General features: G+C 41.5%; 1 protein-coding gene and 1 long non-coding RNA gene across 4 annotated transcripts in view; one reads left to right on the top strand and one right to left on the bottom strand.

Annotated features, from left to right (window-relative positions):
* The window catches only part of LOC132656888 (uncharacterized), a 31558-nt gene extending 15223 nt beyond the window's left edge, over nucleotides 1-16335 (bottom strand). For both annotated transcript variants that reach the window (XR_009594672.1, XR_009594671.1), the window contains exons 1-2: nucleotides 15866-16335; nucleotides 9895-10031 (exon numbers count right to left, since the gene is read on the bottom strand). This is a non-coding gene — a long non-coding RNA (uncharacterized LOC132656888). The remainder of the gene's footprint in view (nucleotides 1-9894; nucleotides 10032-15865) is intronic.
* Nucleotides 16336-16389: 54 nt separating this feature from the next.
* Nucleotides 16390-17381, top strand: part of Manba (mannosidase beta) — an 82749-nt gene continuing 81757 nt past the window's right edge. For both annotated transcript variants that reach the window (XR_009594669.1, XM_021653624.2), the window contains exon 1: nucleotides 16390-16629. Coding sequence is in view for 1 of the 2 variants with exons in the window: in XM_021653624.2 (XP_021509299.1) it covers nucleotides 16453-16629 (177 nt within the window). In the remaining variant the exon portion in view is untranslated. The remainder of the gene's footprint in view (nucleotides 16630-17381) is intronic.

The raw sequence follows: 17381 nt of genomic DNA, 5'->3' as shown, positions 1-17381 counted from the left end.
GAAATCTAGAAATAAATGTAAAAGCTTAATTTTTATAAACATTTAAATATGTAATTTGGACATGATTTGTTGACTTAGGTTCTTCTCTAAACTGGAAGTGAAGTGCATGCCTTCTTAAGATGTTCTGGCTTTATTCTGTAATGAGTATTTACATTGGGAAATACCAACTCAGCTTATACAATTTTTTTTGAGTTTCTTCTCACCCCTTTCCCCATTTTACCTTTTGCTTAAAATTGTGGGTTCTTCAGGGTAGATGTCATTAAACTTTTGGGTTCAAATCAAGTGTTCCCACAAGAGTAGGAACAGTAATCTTTGGCTCTATTACAAAAAAACAATCCTTTCTGAGACTCTTGTACTCAAAACAGCTTTAGTAGGTGTATGTCTTGAAAGCCGAATATAACAAATACATTTTTATAAAGCCAGTGGATCCCTAATTGGCTTTCAAATTGATGCTTTTCTCCCCTTTGGTATTTACAGATTACTTCCTTAAACCATTGATTGTCAGAATTAATGGGTATGTCCAGTTCTTTTTATCTTTGACTTTGATGCTTTATACATTTCATATGTCGCTTCTAAGGGAATAAGCCATAGAGGCTTCTCCAGGTTTAAGAGAACAGTAGAGTACCTGGAAAACCAACATTCTGAATGTATGGACACTGGACACTTTGGGATCACCCATGATGAGATTTTTCAAAAGAATCCAAGAATTTGCTCTCCTTTTTACCCTACCCAGTACTATGTGGCATCACTAGTGCCAGGTATAGGACAAAAGTGGGTATTAGGTCGAATATTGATGTAGACTATTTGTGTCCTATACCTTTTAATGCATAAATTTTAAAAATGTAAACTTTAGAGTCCAGTTGGCCTATTAATGGTAAATTTCCTTTTGACTGTTTTTCTTGGGCAGGATTGCAATGTGATAATCAGATTTTTTTTTTAACTGACTAGTTTGTTTCTTTGTGTGGGTGTGCTCACATTTAAAAGTATGAACCACAGTTAACTAGTGGTCTCAGGGGTAGTGAAACACTCACTTTATTTTAATGGGTTAGTTGAAGTATATTTAAAACACTGATCATGCTGTGTTCGTGACTTTTGGGGGGTGGGGAATACTAAAATTAGTCATGTTTTGTGTTGACATAACAAAACTGTTCAATGACTGTTGGTTACACTTTTAAGTGAATTTGTCTTTTATGAGGAACCCAGTGCAAGTCACTAAATGTTGTCTAATAGTGACATCTGCATAAGACTTGTAATAGCTAAAGTAATTGAGCTTAAAGGAATTGTTACCATTAAAGTCTGTGTTTAAACACACTTTGGTCTTACTCGGTAATTCCAGCTAACATGAAGTCTGCACTTGGATTTAATAATACAAGCTTGAGTTTTGAACGTAATATTGGAGCAGCTATTACTAAGAAACTGGTGTAGGGAGGATTAGAATGGTGATTTTCAAAGTGATTCAAAACCAGTCATTTGGGATGTTTTAGAGTACAAGCCAATAGGTCCTGCCCCAACTTGTGGTTTAAAAACTGAAATGTGGAGCCTAATACCTTGTAAAGACCAACGAGTGACCAAAGACTGGCTCTAGATACTTGCAGCTAGAGAACATGCTGCCTGACTTCTCACAGTGGAGGTTAAGGTTTGAAGATGCTTGTTTTTGAGCTTATGAGATGTACTTTTAGGCAGAACAGTTTCCTCAGTGCATTGAGAAAATCAATGGTAAACATTTGGAAACGGCTTTTGGCAGCAAATGCAGAGTGCGGTATTGCTTAGACAAGGAAAATGTGCACCTGGCCACCACCTGCCCTCTTCCTTGCTACTTGGACCTTAGCCTTATTTTCTTTAATGATTAACTCAGACACAACAGTTTATGCTGGCCTTTTTCCCCGTTGTTTTTTGTTGTTGTTGGTTTTTTGGGTTTTTTTGTTTTTTTGAGAAAGGGTTTCTCTGTTCTTGGCTGTCATAGAACTCACTCTAGACCAAACTGGCCTTGAAATCAGAGATCAACTGTACTCTGTGTCCAGAGAACTGAGATTAAAGGTCACCACCTGGTTTCAAGTTTTCTTTTTTCTTCCCGAGACAGGGTTTCTGTGTGTAGCTTTGGCTGTTGTGGCTATGTAGGCTGGCCTCAAACTTAGATCTACCTGCCTCTGCCTCTCCCAGTGCTAGGATTAATTTCTAATTTACTTAACACAACTAAACAAGTAATTTTTGGTGCCCTTGGTGCTTAAAAGCAGAGGGCTTGCTGTTCTTATCACTTGTCTTCCTGTTGTCATACACCTGGCTATCTAGAGAGCATCTTTAGAATGCTTCACATTCTCTGGAGACAAAACTGCCTCTTGTCCTCAAATGTGAGTACTCACCTCTACTGACCCAAAATAGCTGTCTTGACTTCCGAAAAGAAATGATTGTTCTGCCATAAACCATCCTAACAATGTGATACAAAGCGTTACTTAATTTTTTTGGATTATTACAACCCATCTCATAATATTGGCCAGTGGTGCCATGCCATGGTTTTGGTTTGAGATAGTCTTACTGTGTAGCTTGGAGTACCCTTAAGTAGAAACGGCTGGCCTCAAATTTATAGACATGCCTGCCTTTTCCTATGGTTAAAGGCACGTACCACCATGCTTACCCTAGTCATGGGAGTTATTACATTTTTAACTTGTATCTTTGTTCCACCTCTATCACTATTCTTTCAGTTCACCCAGGTGCTTGCAGACACATAATGGGCTTTCTTCATTCAGACAGTACTTTTAGGCCACATGTTGTATGGCTTTTTATGGTATATCTCTAGTGACAATGGCATTTTTTGAGCATTCCATTTTATACAATGTATCAATTATATAGAGTGCATTGGGACTACTGCTCTGAAGTGCATACTTAATCTTGTTTTGATCTATTCTTGAATTTACGTAAACTTCATGAGGGAAGGTTTTGTCTTTGTATTGAATGACTGCATTTTCTTAGGTAGCGGTTGCACACAGATAAGTTTGTGGTTAGTCTCTAAATTTCTAGCAACTGCACTATTACAGTACAGAAAATTTTAACCTTTACTGTCTAGAATATCTTATTCTCAGCCCAATGTTTTTTTTTTACTTAATTCTGAGTTATGAGTATATAGGTGTATATATCTTCCTTTTAAATGTTTTTGGAAGAGGAGCATATTGAAGTGGTTGTGTTTATTTTGTGTTCATCAATCTTAGGTATAGTGATTACATGAAAAGCATCTTCAGTGTTAAGAGTTTTAGTTGAAGTTTTTAATTTTTGGAATCATCAATGAAGAGTAGGTTATTCATAAATACAAGATAAAAATGGCATAAATATATTTAGGGTCAGAAGTTGGAAATCTTTGCTTTAGTCCCAAGCTACATTTCCTAAATAGTTTAACACAAGTTGACAAGTGAAACAGTAAAAGTCAAACGTTCCAACACAAACTGAACTGATGCTTACATGCTAAATAGTGGTAGAATAATGTTGAACGCCTGTTTTTCTGTGCTGCTGGTTGAGATGTAGGTTTTCTAGGAAGCCTGGGTCTTTAAGAGTAGAAAACTGTACAGTAGATAAATTTTACATGGTAAGTATCATTTGCTGTTTTTGTGGCCTATGTGCAGTACACGTTATTCAGAACTAATGTGAAGTGCAAAGTGGATAGCTGCCAAAAAAAGATTACTTCCAGCACATCTACATTAAAGAAAAAAATTAGTCTTTCAAATGGGAATTAATTGTTTCTCAAGTGACGTGTGGGAGTCCCTAGAGAATTCTTTAAAAAAACAAAGCTTTGGACTGCTTTTTTTGATTGCATTTTGTAAATGTTTACTGTTGATCTTGTTTGTGGCCCCTGTATTTGCTTACCATGTGGGGTTGTGACTCAGTTTGAGTCTCAGCTCTATTACTGTAGATTATGTCACAGCAGAGTACATTTTATTAGTACAGATAATTACAAACTGGACAGTTCTGTAAACACTTTGGAAGAACTTTAAAGTGTCTACTGTCTTCTGTGAACTCATCCCTGATACAATTAGTCTTTTACCATCATGGTCAAAACTCCAAGAGGAAATAAGAATTTATAGTAAGACTTAGGTAAAGATTTGTAGCCAAAATAGGTGGTCCTAAAAAAAAAAACTTTAAAGAGAATTTAAAGTGGTTCCAAATCAATAGAACATCCAAAATAAAGAGAACCTTGAGCCTCATGGCGGTGCATGCCTTTAATCATCTCAAGGAGGCAAACAGCAGGCAGATCACTGAGTTTGAGGCCAGCTTTGTCTGTAAAGAATAGTCAAGGTTACACAGAGAAACCCTGTCTTTGGGTTGGGTAGGGGGGTGGAAGTACCTTGCAGGAATTTGGTAGCCAATAAACAGACTAAAAATAAGTGAATAGCCTATGAATGAGGAAAGTGGTGCAACTTTTCGAATACTAAAGCTGTCACTAGGCTGGAGAAATGGCTTGGCACTTAAAGCACCTCCTCTAGAAGACCCAGGAGTTAGTCCCAGCAACCACAACTAATAACATTGAGTGCTTTGACCCCCCTCTCCTGGCCTCAGTCAGTACTTGTGCAGGCGTAGCATATACGCATACAACACACATCTAAAAAAACAACCTCTCAAATGGGGAGAAATTGTTTCCAAGTGATATGTGTGGGAGCTCCTAGAGACTTCATGCACACACCACTAAGTTACAGGGTGTGAAACCAAAGTTTTATAACAAAAGTAAAGCGTTAATTATAATGGCTTCAAAATTTTTTTTTAAGAATAAGTTTTCGCAGGTATGTGAAACTTGCACACTGAAATGAGAACATTCCTGAGTCCTGGTGAGCCCAAGTGTGAAAATCTTGTGTTTATGTATTAGATTTTTGCTGTTGAGGTAATATGATCAAAACAACGTAGATTCAGTTGCTATTCCTGTCAAAGTCCAAGTTCTCTGTAGATTTAAATTTTTACATGAGATTGCAAGGTACAAAGGCAAAAGATTCTAACTTTGCAGTCTCTAGACTTAATTACAAGCTAACAAAGCCACACTAACCAAATGATGTACTGGGGCAGGGGGAAGCATAGGTTTTTGAAATAGAAATGGAGAACCATGCATTTCTGGTCAATTCACATTTCACATGATAGCAAAACTATTCAGCTGGGAAAGTAGTCTCATCCAAAAAAGTACTGAGACAGCCATGTAAATAAAAATATTCTTGGACCGCTGAAAAATGTACAGAATGAAAACCATTTACAAATTTTATAAGGACCTAAAAATACGAAGAAATTGTAGAAATAACCCTATTAAACAGTAGTCAAAAAAGTAGAAAATGTTTCTCTAAAGAAAATATGCAAATGGCCAACAAGCACATGAATATTAACATTATTAATATCAGTGAAATGGCAATAAAAGTCACAATGAGGTGTTGCTTTATACTGATTAAGATGACTAATTGGGGGGTTGGAGAGATTCCGAGCAGTTAAGAATCTTGGCTGCTCTAGCAGAGAAATCAGGTTTGATTCCCTGAACCCACAAAGCAGTGCACAATTGACTATAACTCGAGTCCAAGGGTGATATAATGCCTTCTAGACTTTAGCCCTAACCCCATGTGGTACAGACATAACATCTATACACACTTTTTTTTTTTTGTGCCCACATTTTTTTTTTAATGGAGAATTATATTGCTGCAGATTTGAAGAAACAAACTTGGGCTTTTCTGATAGGGGTTTAAGAGGTTCAGCACTTGTGAGAGGAGTTTGGCAGTTCCTCAGAAGTTGACAGGCTAAGGGTGCAGCTTAAGTAGCCCAACACTTACTTGCCTCACATGCAGCAGCCCTGGATGACTCAGGAATCTATTCCTAAATACTTGTATAGGAGTAATGAAAAGCATTTAAACAAATGGAAATGTATGTGCAGATGTACATTTTTTCATAATTAGAAACATTTGAGTTTTATATTTTTTAATAATTGTTCAGTCATAAAATACATGCTAGAATGTGGCTAGATCTTAAAATCATTAAGAAAACAAAAGTAAACATAAAGACACCATATTATATGAACAACCAGAATAGTTAAACCTAGAGAAACAGCATGCTAATATGTACCCAGAAGGAAGGAAGGAAGAATGGAAATTATTGCCTACTAAGAACAAGGGTCTCTGAAAATGTCCTAGGTAATGGCCATGGAACATTTTAAACACTCTATAATTACCCTGTATAATCTTGAATGATTAATTTTGTATCAATCTACTTTTAAAAAATGTATCAGCTCCACTTGGGAGACAGAGGCAGGTGGATCTTTGTGAGTTCAAGGCCACCCTGATCTACAGAGTGAGTTCCAGGACAGCCAGTGCTAAAACAGAAACCCTGTCTCCAAAAAAAAAAAAAAAGAAAGAAAGAAAAGAAAGAAGAAAGAAAAAGGAAAGAAAGAAAGGAAGAAAAGAAAGAAAAAAAGTATCAGCTCAAAAGGCTAGATAATGCCATAATATTTTAGTTTTTAGGTTCTGTTATGAATTCTTTACATATGTCAACATTTTAAAAATTCATTTTAAAAATACTTAGATTTATATGTATGAGTGTTTTCACATTGGTATATGCACCACACATGTGCCTGTGCCCAGGTCAGGAACTGCAGATTGAACGGTTGTGAGCCCACCGTATGGGTGTTTGGAACTGAATCCAGGTCCCCTGGAAGAGCAACTAATGTTCTTAACTACTGAGCCATCTCTCCAGCCCTATAAATCAATTTAAAAATCTAGTAACTTGTACATTTATTATTAATGATTATATCACTGTCCCTATATTTTAGGTGTAAAAACTAGAGGGAAAAGAGGCTAATACTCACCTAATGGCAGAGATAAAGCTGTTTTTGTTGTTATTTTGTTTTTGGTTGATTGGTTGGTTTTTTTGAAACAGGGTTTCTCTGTGTAGCTTTGGCTGTCCTGGACTTGCTTTGTAAACCAGGCTGGCCTGGAACTCACAGAGATCCACCTGCTCTGCCTACCTGAGTGTTGGAATTACAGGCGTGTGTCACCACTCTGCCTGGCAGAGATTACGATTTAAATGGAGATATTCACTCTCTACCATCTAACCATTATGGTATATATTATATGAGAGAAACTTAAACTCTAACCAGAGGGTTGGGGAGATAGATCAGTGCTTGCCACACAAACATGAAAATCTGAGTTCAATTCCCAGAACACATGTAAAAAGCCTCATGTAGTGGTACATACCTATAATCTCAGTGCTAGGGAATTGGAGACTGATGGTCCCTGGACTTGCTAACCATAAGACAGCAAGTGCTGGGGCACCTTCTCAATAAAGATGGATGACTCCTGAGAGAGAGCTACACCTGAGGCCCTCCTGTGGCCTGCTCACACACACGCAAGTGTATTTGTGTACAAGTGCCTCTACACACATGCACACTCATCTACGTTCTCAACACAAATGTAGAAATAATGAACAAGATACTAGTAAAATGCCAATAAAACCTATTAACTACTAGAGGTTAAAAAGAATAATCCTATAAGATAGGCTTAATGGTCTAGGAGGTGGTCTAGTAGGTATAATTCATTAAAGGATTAGAGCTTAAATATATAAAGAAATAATTCTGAGTACAAGAGATGAAAAAAGGCTTTAAGAAACATGAAAATAATCCCAGCACTCTGGCAAGTGGAAGCAGGTGGATCTCTGTGGGTTCAAGACCAGCCTGGTTTACAAATCAAGTCCAAGACAACCAAGATTACACAGAAAAACTCTGTTCCAAAAAAACAAAACAGAAAGAAAGAAACGAAGATAGACATAATGGTTCTACCACTTTTTTTATTTTGAGACAGGATCTTTCCATATAGCCTTGGCTATCCTGAAACTATGTAGATCAGGCTGGCCTTGAACTCAGAGAGTGCTAAGATCAAAGGTGTGTACCACCAAGCCCAGCTCTTTCAGAGTTTATCTTTAAAGCTAGAGTGCTGTTGGACTTCCTTAATAAAAGATATTGGAGGGATCCTGCAGGCACAGGTTTCTCTTGAGATTGCTGGAGTAGGGCTGAGTGTTGGTTGGCAGAAGTATGAAGCCAGTGTGTGTGTATGTACAAGCCCTTGCAGCCCTGGCCACAGGCCAACCTTTCTGCACTTCTTTAACAAGTTCTTGGATGGCCTACACTGAGCTGCCGGTTCCCTGGACATCCACAGCCCTAAAGTCATCTGAGCGGCAATGAACATATGCAGATTGTTTGTGCTCCAAAGGGTCTAGAAGGTCTGCTCCTGCTGCAAGTTTCTGTGCAAAGAGGGCCTGAGCCTCTGGACTTGTGCAGGAGGCCTGCATTGCCAGTTGCCAGTCACCTGCTTCCCTGTTTATAATCTCAGATGCTCTGTCCCTGGTACAGTAACTCCAGACTGGTTGAGGCCTGGCTAAAACCATCAAGTTGTTTTTTTTGTTTTGTTTTTGTTTTTGTTTTTGTTTGTTTTGTTTTGCTAGCTAACAGACTAGAGTCATGTGAAAGGATCTGACTCTATTTTTGAGTTTGTATTATTGGATACTCTCTCAGCCTGAGGTCCCATGTGGTTTACTTTTATTATCGTGTGTTATCTTAGTTAATTTTTATATTAAAATTATTAAACTTCAGTTTAATCCACTGTGTAATTTTTACTGATTGGACTTAAATTCTTTTAGATTTTTTTTTTTCTGAGTCAGGGTTTCTCTGTGCATCCCAGACTGGCTTTGTAGACCAGGTTGGCCTTGAACTTACATTGCTCTACCTGTCTCAGCCTCCCAGAGAACTAGGACTAAAGATGTGCGCCCACACGCCTAGCTTGGACTTAGACTTTCTTTTTTAGGTTTATTTATTTATTTATCTATTTATTTATTTATTTATATGAGTGCTGTATCTGCATATACACCTGCAGCCAGAGCCAGTATGTAGTTGCCAGGAATTGAACTCAGGACCTCTGGAAGAACAGACAGTGCTCTTAACCACTGAGCCATTGCTCCAGCCTGGCCTTACACTCTTAAAAAGAAAATAATAATAATAATGTGGGAATGCAGCAAAAGCAAGTTTTGAAAATTTACAGAAAAGGGCTCTTTTTTTTCTAAAATAGAATTTACAGAAATTAAAGATTAAGTAAACCAGCTTGAAGCTCAAATAGAAAGATAAAATAGCAGTGCCTTGAGACATTGTGTGAATAGGAAAGAAAAAATTTAAAGCGAGTAGACAAAAACTAGTAAATTATCTACCAAAAAAAAGGGGGGGCATTCACTTAAGAGCAAAAGCAAAAGATTTGGAGAATGGTTTAGCAAGTAAAGGCACTGCAAGTACCTAAATAAATCCTACATGGAGTAGAAATTTGTGTAATCAAACTAACACAGGGCTGGAGATATGGCTCAACAGATAAGAACACTGGCTGTTCTTCCAGAGGACCCAGGTTTGATTCCAAGCAACCACAACCATCTGTAACTTCAGTTTCAAGGTATTCTGGTTTCTGAACTCAGAGGGCAATACACTTATACACAGACATACATATGCAGGGAAAACACTCATGCGGCATCCTGTGTGTGTGTGTGTACCTCAAAAAAGAACTTAAACAGCTGAGGATGATGTGCAGCTGTGCCTCTGCCCCTCACCAATGACAAAATTAGAAACCTGAAATACCTCAAAGTAAAGAAAGTGAGAAATTTAAAACTAACTATGAGACAGTTTTTTCTGTGATTAAAGAAAGTACCATGTAGCTCCATGCTTGTCTAACATTAGTTTAAAATGCTAGAACTAAACAAAAAGGTATAAACTGAGGAGAGGCATAAAATAGCAATTAAGAGTGTTAAGGCCATTTGGGGTGGGTAAAGATGACAAATGTTAGAATCCTGTAAGGTAGGCAGGCATGTTCAAATGCATCATGTGGAAACCAGAAGTGTAGATTGGAGACAGATGCTTACCAGATGAGCCCTAGCACTGACGTGCAGAACATGGTTCAGGGACAGATTCCACCTTCTTTGGGAATGCCAGTGACGAATGAGGGATGACGAATGTGGCAGATTTATCTACAAAACACAACACTGGCTTCGGGAAAGGCCTGCCAACAAAAGTTGAATTTGGGGGTGAATGTCTAACAGGAGCAGGATATTCACATAGGCTCAAACTAGCATCCCATACCCCAATATTTGTTACTTACAAAGCAGGAAACTGCAGCTTCCTCTGGAGACACCTGGCAGAGATTACCTTGACCACACAAGCAAGGTTACTGTGCATGATACACACCGATCTAGCGTTCTGTATTGAAAGGAACATCTCACCACCCTTAGTGTCCTCTCTATTCACATGCACCTTCAACCCAATTAATCAAATTTTAGACAATCCAAGCTTTGAAAAATAACTCCCAGCATGCCTCAAGATGTTGAGTTATAAATGGAAATCTCACAAATTGGAAGGAAACACGAACGTGATAACTAGATGGAATACAAATTCTGGATTGAATGTTGCATCCCAAACAGTTGATGGAAGATGACAATCTGAGTGTAAATTATTTGATAGTATGATATCAATATTAACTTTTAGATTTGATTAGTATTCTGGGTTTTTATAATATGTGAAGTACTAAAGAAATCTGGCTGAGCTTCACAGGGGGATCTTTGCACCAATTTTATGATGCTTCTGTAAGTCCAAAAACATCTGAAAATGAAAAGCTTCTTTTACAGAGAGGGAGAGAGAGAGGCAGTAGGAGCGAGGGCTATGTGTGAGTTCAAGCATACCTACAGGACAAGCTTTAGGAGCTGATTCTCCCTTTCCACTTTTACATGGGTTTCTTTACCCACTGAGCCAGCTCCAGACCTCCAAAAAGCTTTTTTAAACTGGAAACAAACAAACAAACAAACAAACCTAGAGAATAAAAGATTCATAACAGCCACATTATTAGAAAAGAAAAGAAAAAAAAAAAAGAAATGGATAGAGGGAGCATAAAGCAGCTGGAAGAAATCAGGAAGTCTTTCTCTTTGGGTTTGGAGGGATGATTTCACAAGGCATAGAGTTGCCTTGCTATGTTTCCTGTTCAACACTTTAGGTATTTCATGCCACTCCCTTTCCCTTGCATAGGCCTCCAAGAAGCTGGCTATCAGCTGAAGATGGCTCCTCTGTAGTTCTCACAAGATTTTCCTCCTCTTGTGCTGTTGTTGCTTTCAAGACTTTCATTTACCTCTGATTGTTTACAATTTGTTTAAGGTATGCCGAGATATATTTGCTTAGTCGTTATCATTCATTTTGCTCACTGTTCTCTGAACTTCCTGCATCTGTGATGGGTGAAATTCTCAGTCATTATTTCCTCAACATATCATGTGCTCCTTTCTGTCTTTTTCCTATGGCATCACTAATTCATGTCTGGTAGAGATTTCTACATCACTGATTCATTTCTGGTACAGCTTCCATAGCTGCCTCACCACTCTTGGATATTCTGTCTAATTCTTTTCAGCATGTTTATCTTACGTTAATTTTTACTTTGGAAAGATTTTGTTGACATTTTCAAGCTCAGAAATTTTTCTGTCATCTACATTATGCCTGCTGATGAGTTGACTGTACTCAAAGACAGCTCAAGTGGGGTGGTGTGAAAGTGTGTGTGTTTGTGAGTGTGTGTGTACAGGTTACACATATGGAGAACAACCTTCTAGTCTTGTAATCGGGAATTGAATTCAGGCTTGGTGGCAAGTGCCCGTATCCATTGTGTCATCTCACTGGCTCTTGACTGGATTTACAGTCACCTAGGAGACATGACTTTGCACAGTCTGAGAGTGTATTTCCCAAGAAGTATGGGCAAAAAAAATCATTCTGAATGTGAGCGGCACCTTCCCAAGGGCCCGAAGTTCCGGACTGAATAAAAAGAAAGGCGGAAGCCGGGGAGCACCAGCATTCCTGGTTCTCTGCTCTAAACTTCTCTTTGTTTTGCCTGATTTCAAGTGTGTGGGTGTTTTGCCCACAGGTCTGCCTGTCTGTGTACTGTGTGCATGTCTAGTGTCTGAGGAGGCCAGAAGAGGGCATTGGATCTCCTGGAAGAGGACTTTCAGGCAGTTGCAAGCTACCATATAGATGCCAGGAATCAAACTCAGGTCCTCTGGAAGACAGTCAGTGCTCTTAGCTGCTGAACCAATGCTCCTGCCCCTTCACTGCTTTTTGATGGAAGGTGTCCCAGCCATATGCTCCTGCCGTTCCCCATAATAAACTGTACTCTTTTAGGTCTGGAGTCTTCAAGTTGTTCCTTGTCAGGTATTTGGTCCTAACACCTAGTTGTGAGAGTCATCACGCCCACTCTCACCATTCCAGATCAGAAACTGAGTTACATTATTTCTTTAGATTTTTAAAATTATCATTTAATTAAAAATTTTAAAAATGATTGAAATTGTGTTATTCCTTAAAATAATGTATTTGTTTTTATTTTATGTGTATGGGTATTCTGTCTGCTTGTATGTCTCTGCCCTGCAGGTATGCTTTGCATGGGAAGGCCAGAAGAGGATGTCAGATTCCTGGCACTGGAGCTACAAATTGTTATGTGGGTGCTAGGACTCTAACCCAGATCGTCATGAAGAGTAGGCAGTGCTCTTAGCCACTGACTAATCTCTCCAGCCCTATTTATTTAGCCTATGGGTTTTTAAAATATGTTTTAACTGTTGTTTGGTTGCTTTGATGACACTGTAATACAGACCCAGGATCTTCTAAGAGGTAAATACGCTAACACTGAGCCTCGCGTTTGTTACCCTTTCTGAGACTGGATCTTACTAAGTTGCCCACGTTAGACTTGAACTCATGCTACAGCCAAAGTTGGCCTTCAGCTGTGATCCTCCAGCTCCCCTTCCCCTGTAGCTGAGATTGCAGGCCTGCACCAATAAAATGGGACCTTTCTGTATCTTTTCTTATCTGGGTCACTGAGAGATGGCTTCCTGGCTGTGAGCTCCTAGGTTACACTAGAGCAAACGGTTCCCTTAAGAGAGTTAGGAAGCCTGAGGGATAACAGCCTTTGCTTTTGTAACCACTTGGTGGTGACTGGGTTCCTTGCCTTCTGCCTGCAGTTACACACCTGTTGATGATATCCGTTTCGATTTCATCCTTTTTCCTTAATAACACATTCTAGTTTTACTTCCTTTGCTGTGATAAAATGTTGACCAGAAAGAACTTGGGGAGGACCTTTGGGAGGGTTGGTTTGATTTGCGCGTCCTCGTTACTGCCCATTACTGAGGGGGGTCAGAGCAAGAGCTCAGGCAGGAACCTGGAGGTAGGAATGGAAGCCATGGGGAACGGGGGCTTCCTTGCTTGTTCTCCATCACCTACCCAGCCTACTTATTGTGAAACCCAGGCCCACCTTCCCAGGGTTGGCTGGGAATTCCCACACCAGTCATTAACCAAGACAATGCTCACAGGCTTGCCTACAGGCCAACACGATGGGAGCATTTTCTCAAGGGAGATTTCTCTTTCCAGATGGCCCTCGCTTATGTCGATTTGACAAACAAACAAACAAAACTAGCTAGCACACTGCAGGTATTTAAAAAGTTCACTTCAGTTCAGTTTAAGATTTTAGTCTTACATATGACTGAACTATTTCTCTTTCCAACAGCCCAGCTACAGAGAGAAGGGTTAATGGTTTCTTTTTCTATCCCTTGCTTTTCTGTAGCTGCTCTTGCTTCCGGGACCCCTTCCTCCCGGGTGGATAACCAAGTGTCGCTGTCTTCCGGGGCTCCCTCAGGGGAAGACCATTCTTGCAGCTGGCTGACCTTGTCTAAGCGTCCTGTGGATGACACCTCTGACCAACTTACACAGGGTGCCTCTGTTACCTGTTACTTCCCGTGGGGTCCTCTTAGTTTGCCACCATTATGCATACTTGACACACCATTCTAGTGGTGGGCATAGATGCTTTTATTCCTTATGATATTTGAGAAACCTTACTTCACCAGGCTGCTCTCCCTCTCCCTCCTCATTCTTGAGGGGCTTAGGAATTTCCACACTTGTGGCTTCTGGCTGAGGAGTGCTTTGCCAGGCTCTTTTTCTGTGTTCCTAATCTAGGTGAGCAGTTCTAATGGAGCATTTCCCACCTAAACCTACAGAGTTAGTCTTCCTTGCTATCATTACGTTACTTGTTAACATATTTGATGTTGTCATTTAATGTGAGTCTGCATCTCTCTCCCGTGTGTGTGTGCGCGCACTACAAGCATGTCTGGCACACTCAGAAGTCTGACAGGGTCTCGGATCCCCTAGGACCGGAGTTCCAGGTTGTGAGCCACAATGTGGGTGCTGAAAACTGAACCCAGGTCCTCTGCAAGAACAAGTGCTCTTGAACTTGGGCCTGGTAGAATGGATCCCACTAAGAATGGTGGCGAAAAGAAGAGACATTCTGCCATCAACAAGGCGGTGACTGAAAATACACTGTCAACATTCACAAGTGCATTCATGGGAGCGGGCTTCAAGAAGCACTCAAAAAAAAAATCTGGACATTAGTCATGAGGGAGATGGGAGCTCCAGACGTGTGCATTGATAACCAGGCTCAATAGAGGCAAAGAAATAAGGAATATCCCATATTGTATCCATGTACATTTGTCCGGAAGATGAAATGAGGTTGAGGACTCAGCAAACAAGCGCTACACATTGATGCTTTGTGTGCCTGTTAGCACATTCAAAAATCTAATGACGGTCAGTGTGGATGAGAGCTAGCCCTCTGGTGTCAAAAGATAACAAGACAAAGCAAAAACAGTGCTCCTAGCCACTAGGACTACTCTCCAGCCCAGCTATTATTATTTTTTGTAGCTAGGTCTCTTGTAGCACAGGCTATGTTATGTTGTGCAGGCAATTCAACTGGCCTGACCTTAGGGACTTTTAGGGTCCTGACAACATCCTATGTCAGTACCTGCATCCTATGATATCATCTGTGCCAGGTACTTCAGTTATAACCAGTCTGCCACTCCCAACTCTCTCTCTCTCGCTTCCTTGCTCCTTGCTGTTTAGGTCTTCCATCTTTCTCTGCCAGGGTGCCCCTCCCCCAACCCTTTCTCTCTCTCTCTCTCTCTCTCTCTCTCTCTCTTTCTCTCCTCCCTATCTTTCTCCATCTCCATCTAATAAACGCCATCATATAAGATTGGTTGTGTGCGTGGCATCACTTATAAATACTAACAGGCTGGCCTCAAAATCCATGTGTAGACAAGGATGGTCTTGAACTCTTGATCCTACTACCTCAGTCTCCCAAGTGCTATGATTATAGGTTACAGCCAGTCACCATTTGTCTAGACTTACCCATTGTTGGGGTACCACTACCTACACCTGCTCCTCCCTTAATCTTTCTTTTAAACACTGTGACTTCAAAACCACAGGAAACACCAACTTCAAAACCTATGCTTGCTTTTTGGTCTTGGGAAGTCTGAACTTCGCCAGCGGAGCACTGCCATCTGTTCTTAAGTCCCTCTCAACTCCTTGCTTAAATGTTAGAAGATACTTCTTGATCATTTTCAAGCCTTGCTTCATACTGACTGTTTTTCAAATTCTGTTCTGTGGCCCAACATCCTGCTCTCCCCTGGGTGGGGGGGGTGTCTGAAAAGAACCCGGGGGCTGACGAGACTGCGCAGCAGTTAAAGGAGAATGCCTCCAAGCCTGACACCTGAGTTCTATCCCTGGGATCCACGTGGTGGAAGATGACAGCTCCAGTAAGAACCTCCAGGCTGTTCTCTGACTCCCACATGCACGCTGTGGCAGGAACTCCCTCCAACCCCTCCATGAAATTAATAAGTAATAAATGTGAGATGCTTTGTTTAAAAGCATAAGAACCCAGGACGCGTCTCCCAAAAGGGTCTGCTTTTTTTTTTTTTTTTTTTTTTTTGTAACTTCAGGGAATGGGAATTCTGTTGCTTGCCCAATCCCACAGCAGCGGAGGGGATTTAGACTCACCTGTAGCACTAATGCAGTTTCCTGGAAGCCCCAGAGGCAACTCCACAAGGTCCTAAACACGATGAAGCCGCCCTTAACAGAGAGCACATGGGGCCTCTCCGTTAACGGTTGAAGCAACCCTGCGAGTTTAGAGTTAGCACTGTTTAGTCCTAGCAGGTCGCGCATGGAGGGGGCCTTCAGCCTCGCAGACCTGCAGCCTGGGACCACGTCTGCAAATCTGCTGGCCCTGCGTGGCGGCAGACCTCCCCTCGCAGAGCCTGCACACTGTTGTGGATGCGCACCTGTGGTCTCCCAAATGCTCAGACTCGGCTTTCCAGATCTTTCTGTCGCTTTGCATCGCGCGTTTCCACTTACGAGGTGGAGCTGGAGCTGGGAGCCGAGCTTCAGGAGGGCGCAGGGCCCAGCGACCCTGGCCCTGAGCCTTGCCTAGCACCCGGGTGGCGGGTCCCGGCCGCATTCCTTCCCAGCCGGGCGCGGGGAGCGCTCAGCTGACCTGGGGGCGGGTCCGGGCGCTGGGCGGGGACAGAGTGGCCAGGCCTTGCCGAGGTTGGGGCGACACTGCCGGGTCCCTGCTGCTGGCAGTCAGCATGCGTCTCCACCTGCTCTTGCTGTGGGCGCTGTGCGGGCCGGGCTGCGCGGTGGCCGGTCCGAGCTTCAGCTTGAGGGGGAGCTGGCGGGTGAGCAACGGTAACGGCTCCCTGGTGCTACCGGGAACTGTCCCGGGCTGTGTGCACACCGCCCTGCACCGGCGAGGGCTGATCCAGGTAGGGCGCGCTGCTACCCCTCCATGCGGGTCCTGCTCGGTCTGTGCTGCCGTGGGCAGTTGGGGAAGTGGCCTGGCAGTGGGGGTTCGGGCCAGCTGTGGACACCGACCCACCCTCGCTGGGCCACAGGGGGCCCTGGAAGGCGGAAGTTGCCTATAGAAAACACACATTGTGTCTGCTCTCCACTTAACTGCGGCGATTCTCGGCTCAAGCGTTTGAAAAGAGGGAACCTCCTCTCTGTTTCAATCACCCGGACACTTGCAGGAACTCGTAGTTAATCCTAGTTCGTCGACTGCAGTGTCTCACGTTTTCATTTTCGCTTTGAAGCCTTGGGGACTCAGGTTTGAAATAAACGCAAGGGATAGGGGAGTGAGCTAGTAAAGTTTGGTTGTTGGTGTTCATGAAAATCCTAAATGTTTGGGGGGTGTGAGTGTTTTGAGAATGAAACCCTGAGCCATGAGCATGCTAAGCACACAACGAACCACCAAACTACACGCCAGGTCTCAAGCCTAAATAACATGTTGATTTTATTCTTTTAAATGGGGTATATTCTTCTTAATTTAATGTAAATGTAACAGGGTTTCATTTGGATATTTTCATGTGAATGTACCATGTACTTTGCTCCTATTCACTCTGTCCTGCCTCAACTTGATCCCTCCCTCTTTCTACTGTTGTATCCTAATACATATACACATGCTTACATATATTTAAATCTAGATTCAACATGAGTGAAAACACGCTGTAACTTTTTT

This window comes from Meriones unguiculatus, chromosome 10 (assembly GCF_030254825.1).
Source record: "Meriones unguiculatus strain TT.TT164.6M chromosome 10, Bangor_MerUng_6.1, whole genome shotgun sequence".
NCBI classification, from domain to species: Eukaryota; Metazoa; Chordata; class Mammalia; order Rodentia; family Muridae; genus Meriones; species Meriones unguiculatus.
Note: the sequence above shows the minus strand (reverse complement) of the source record. Positions and strands in the feature narration are given on the sequence as shown.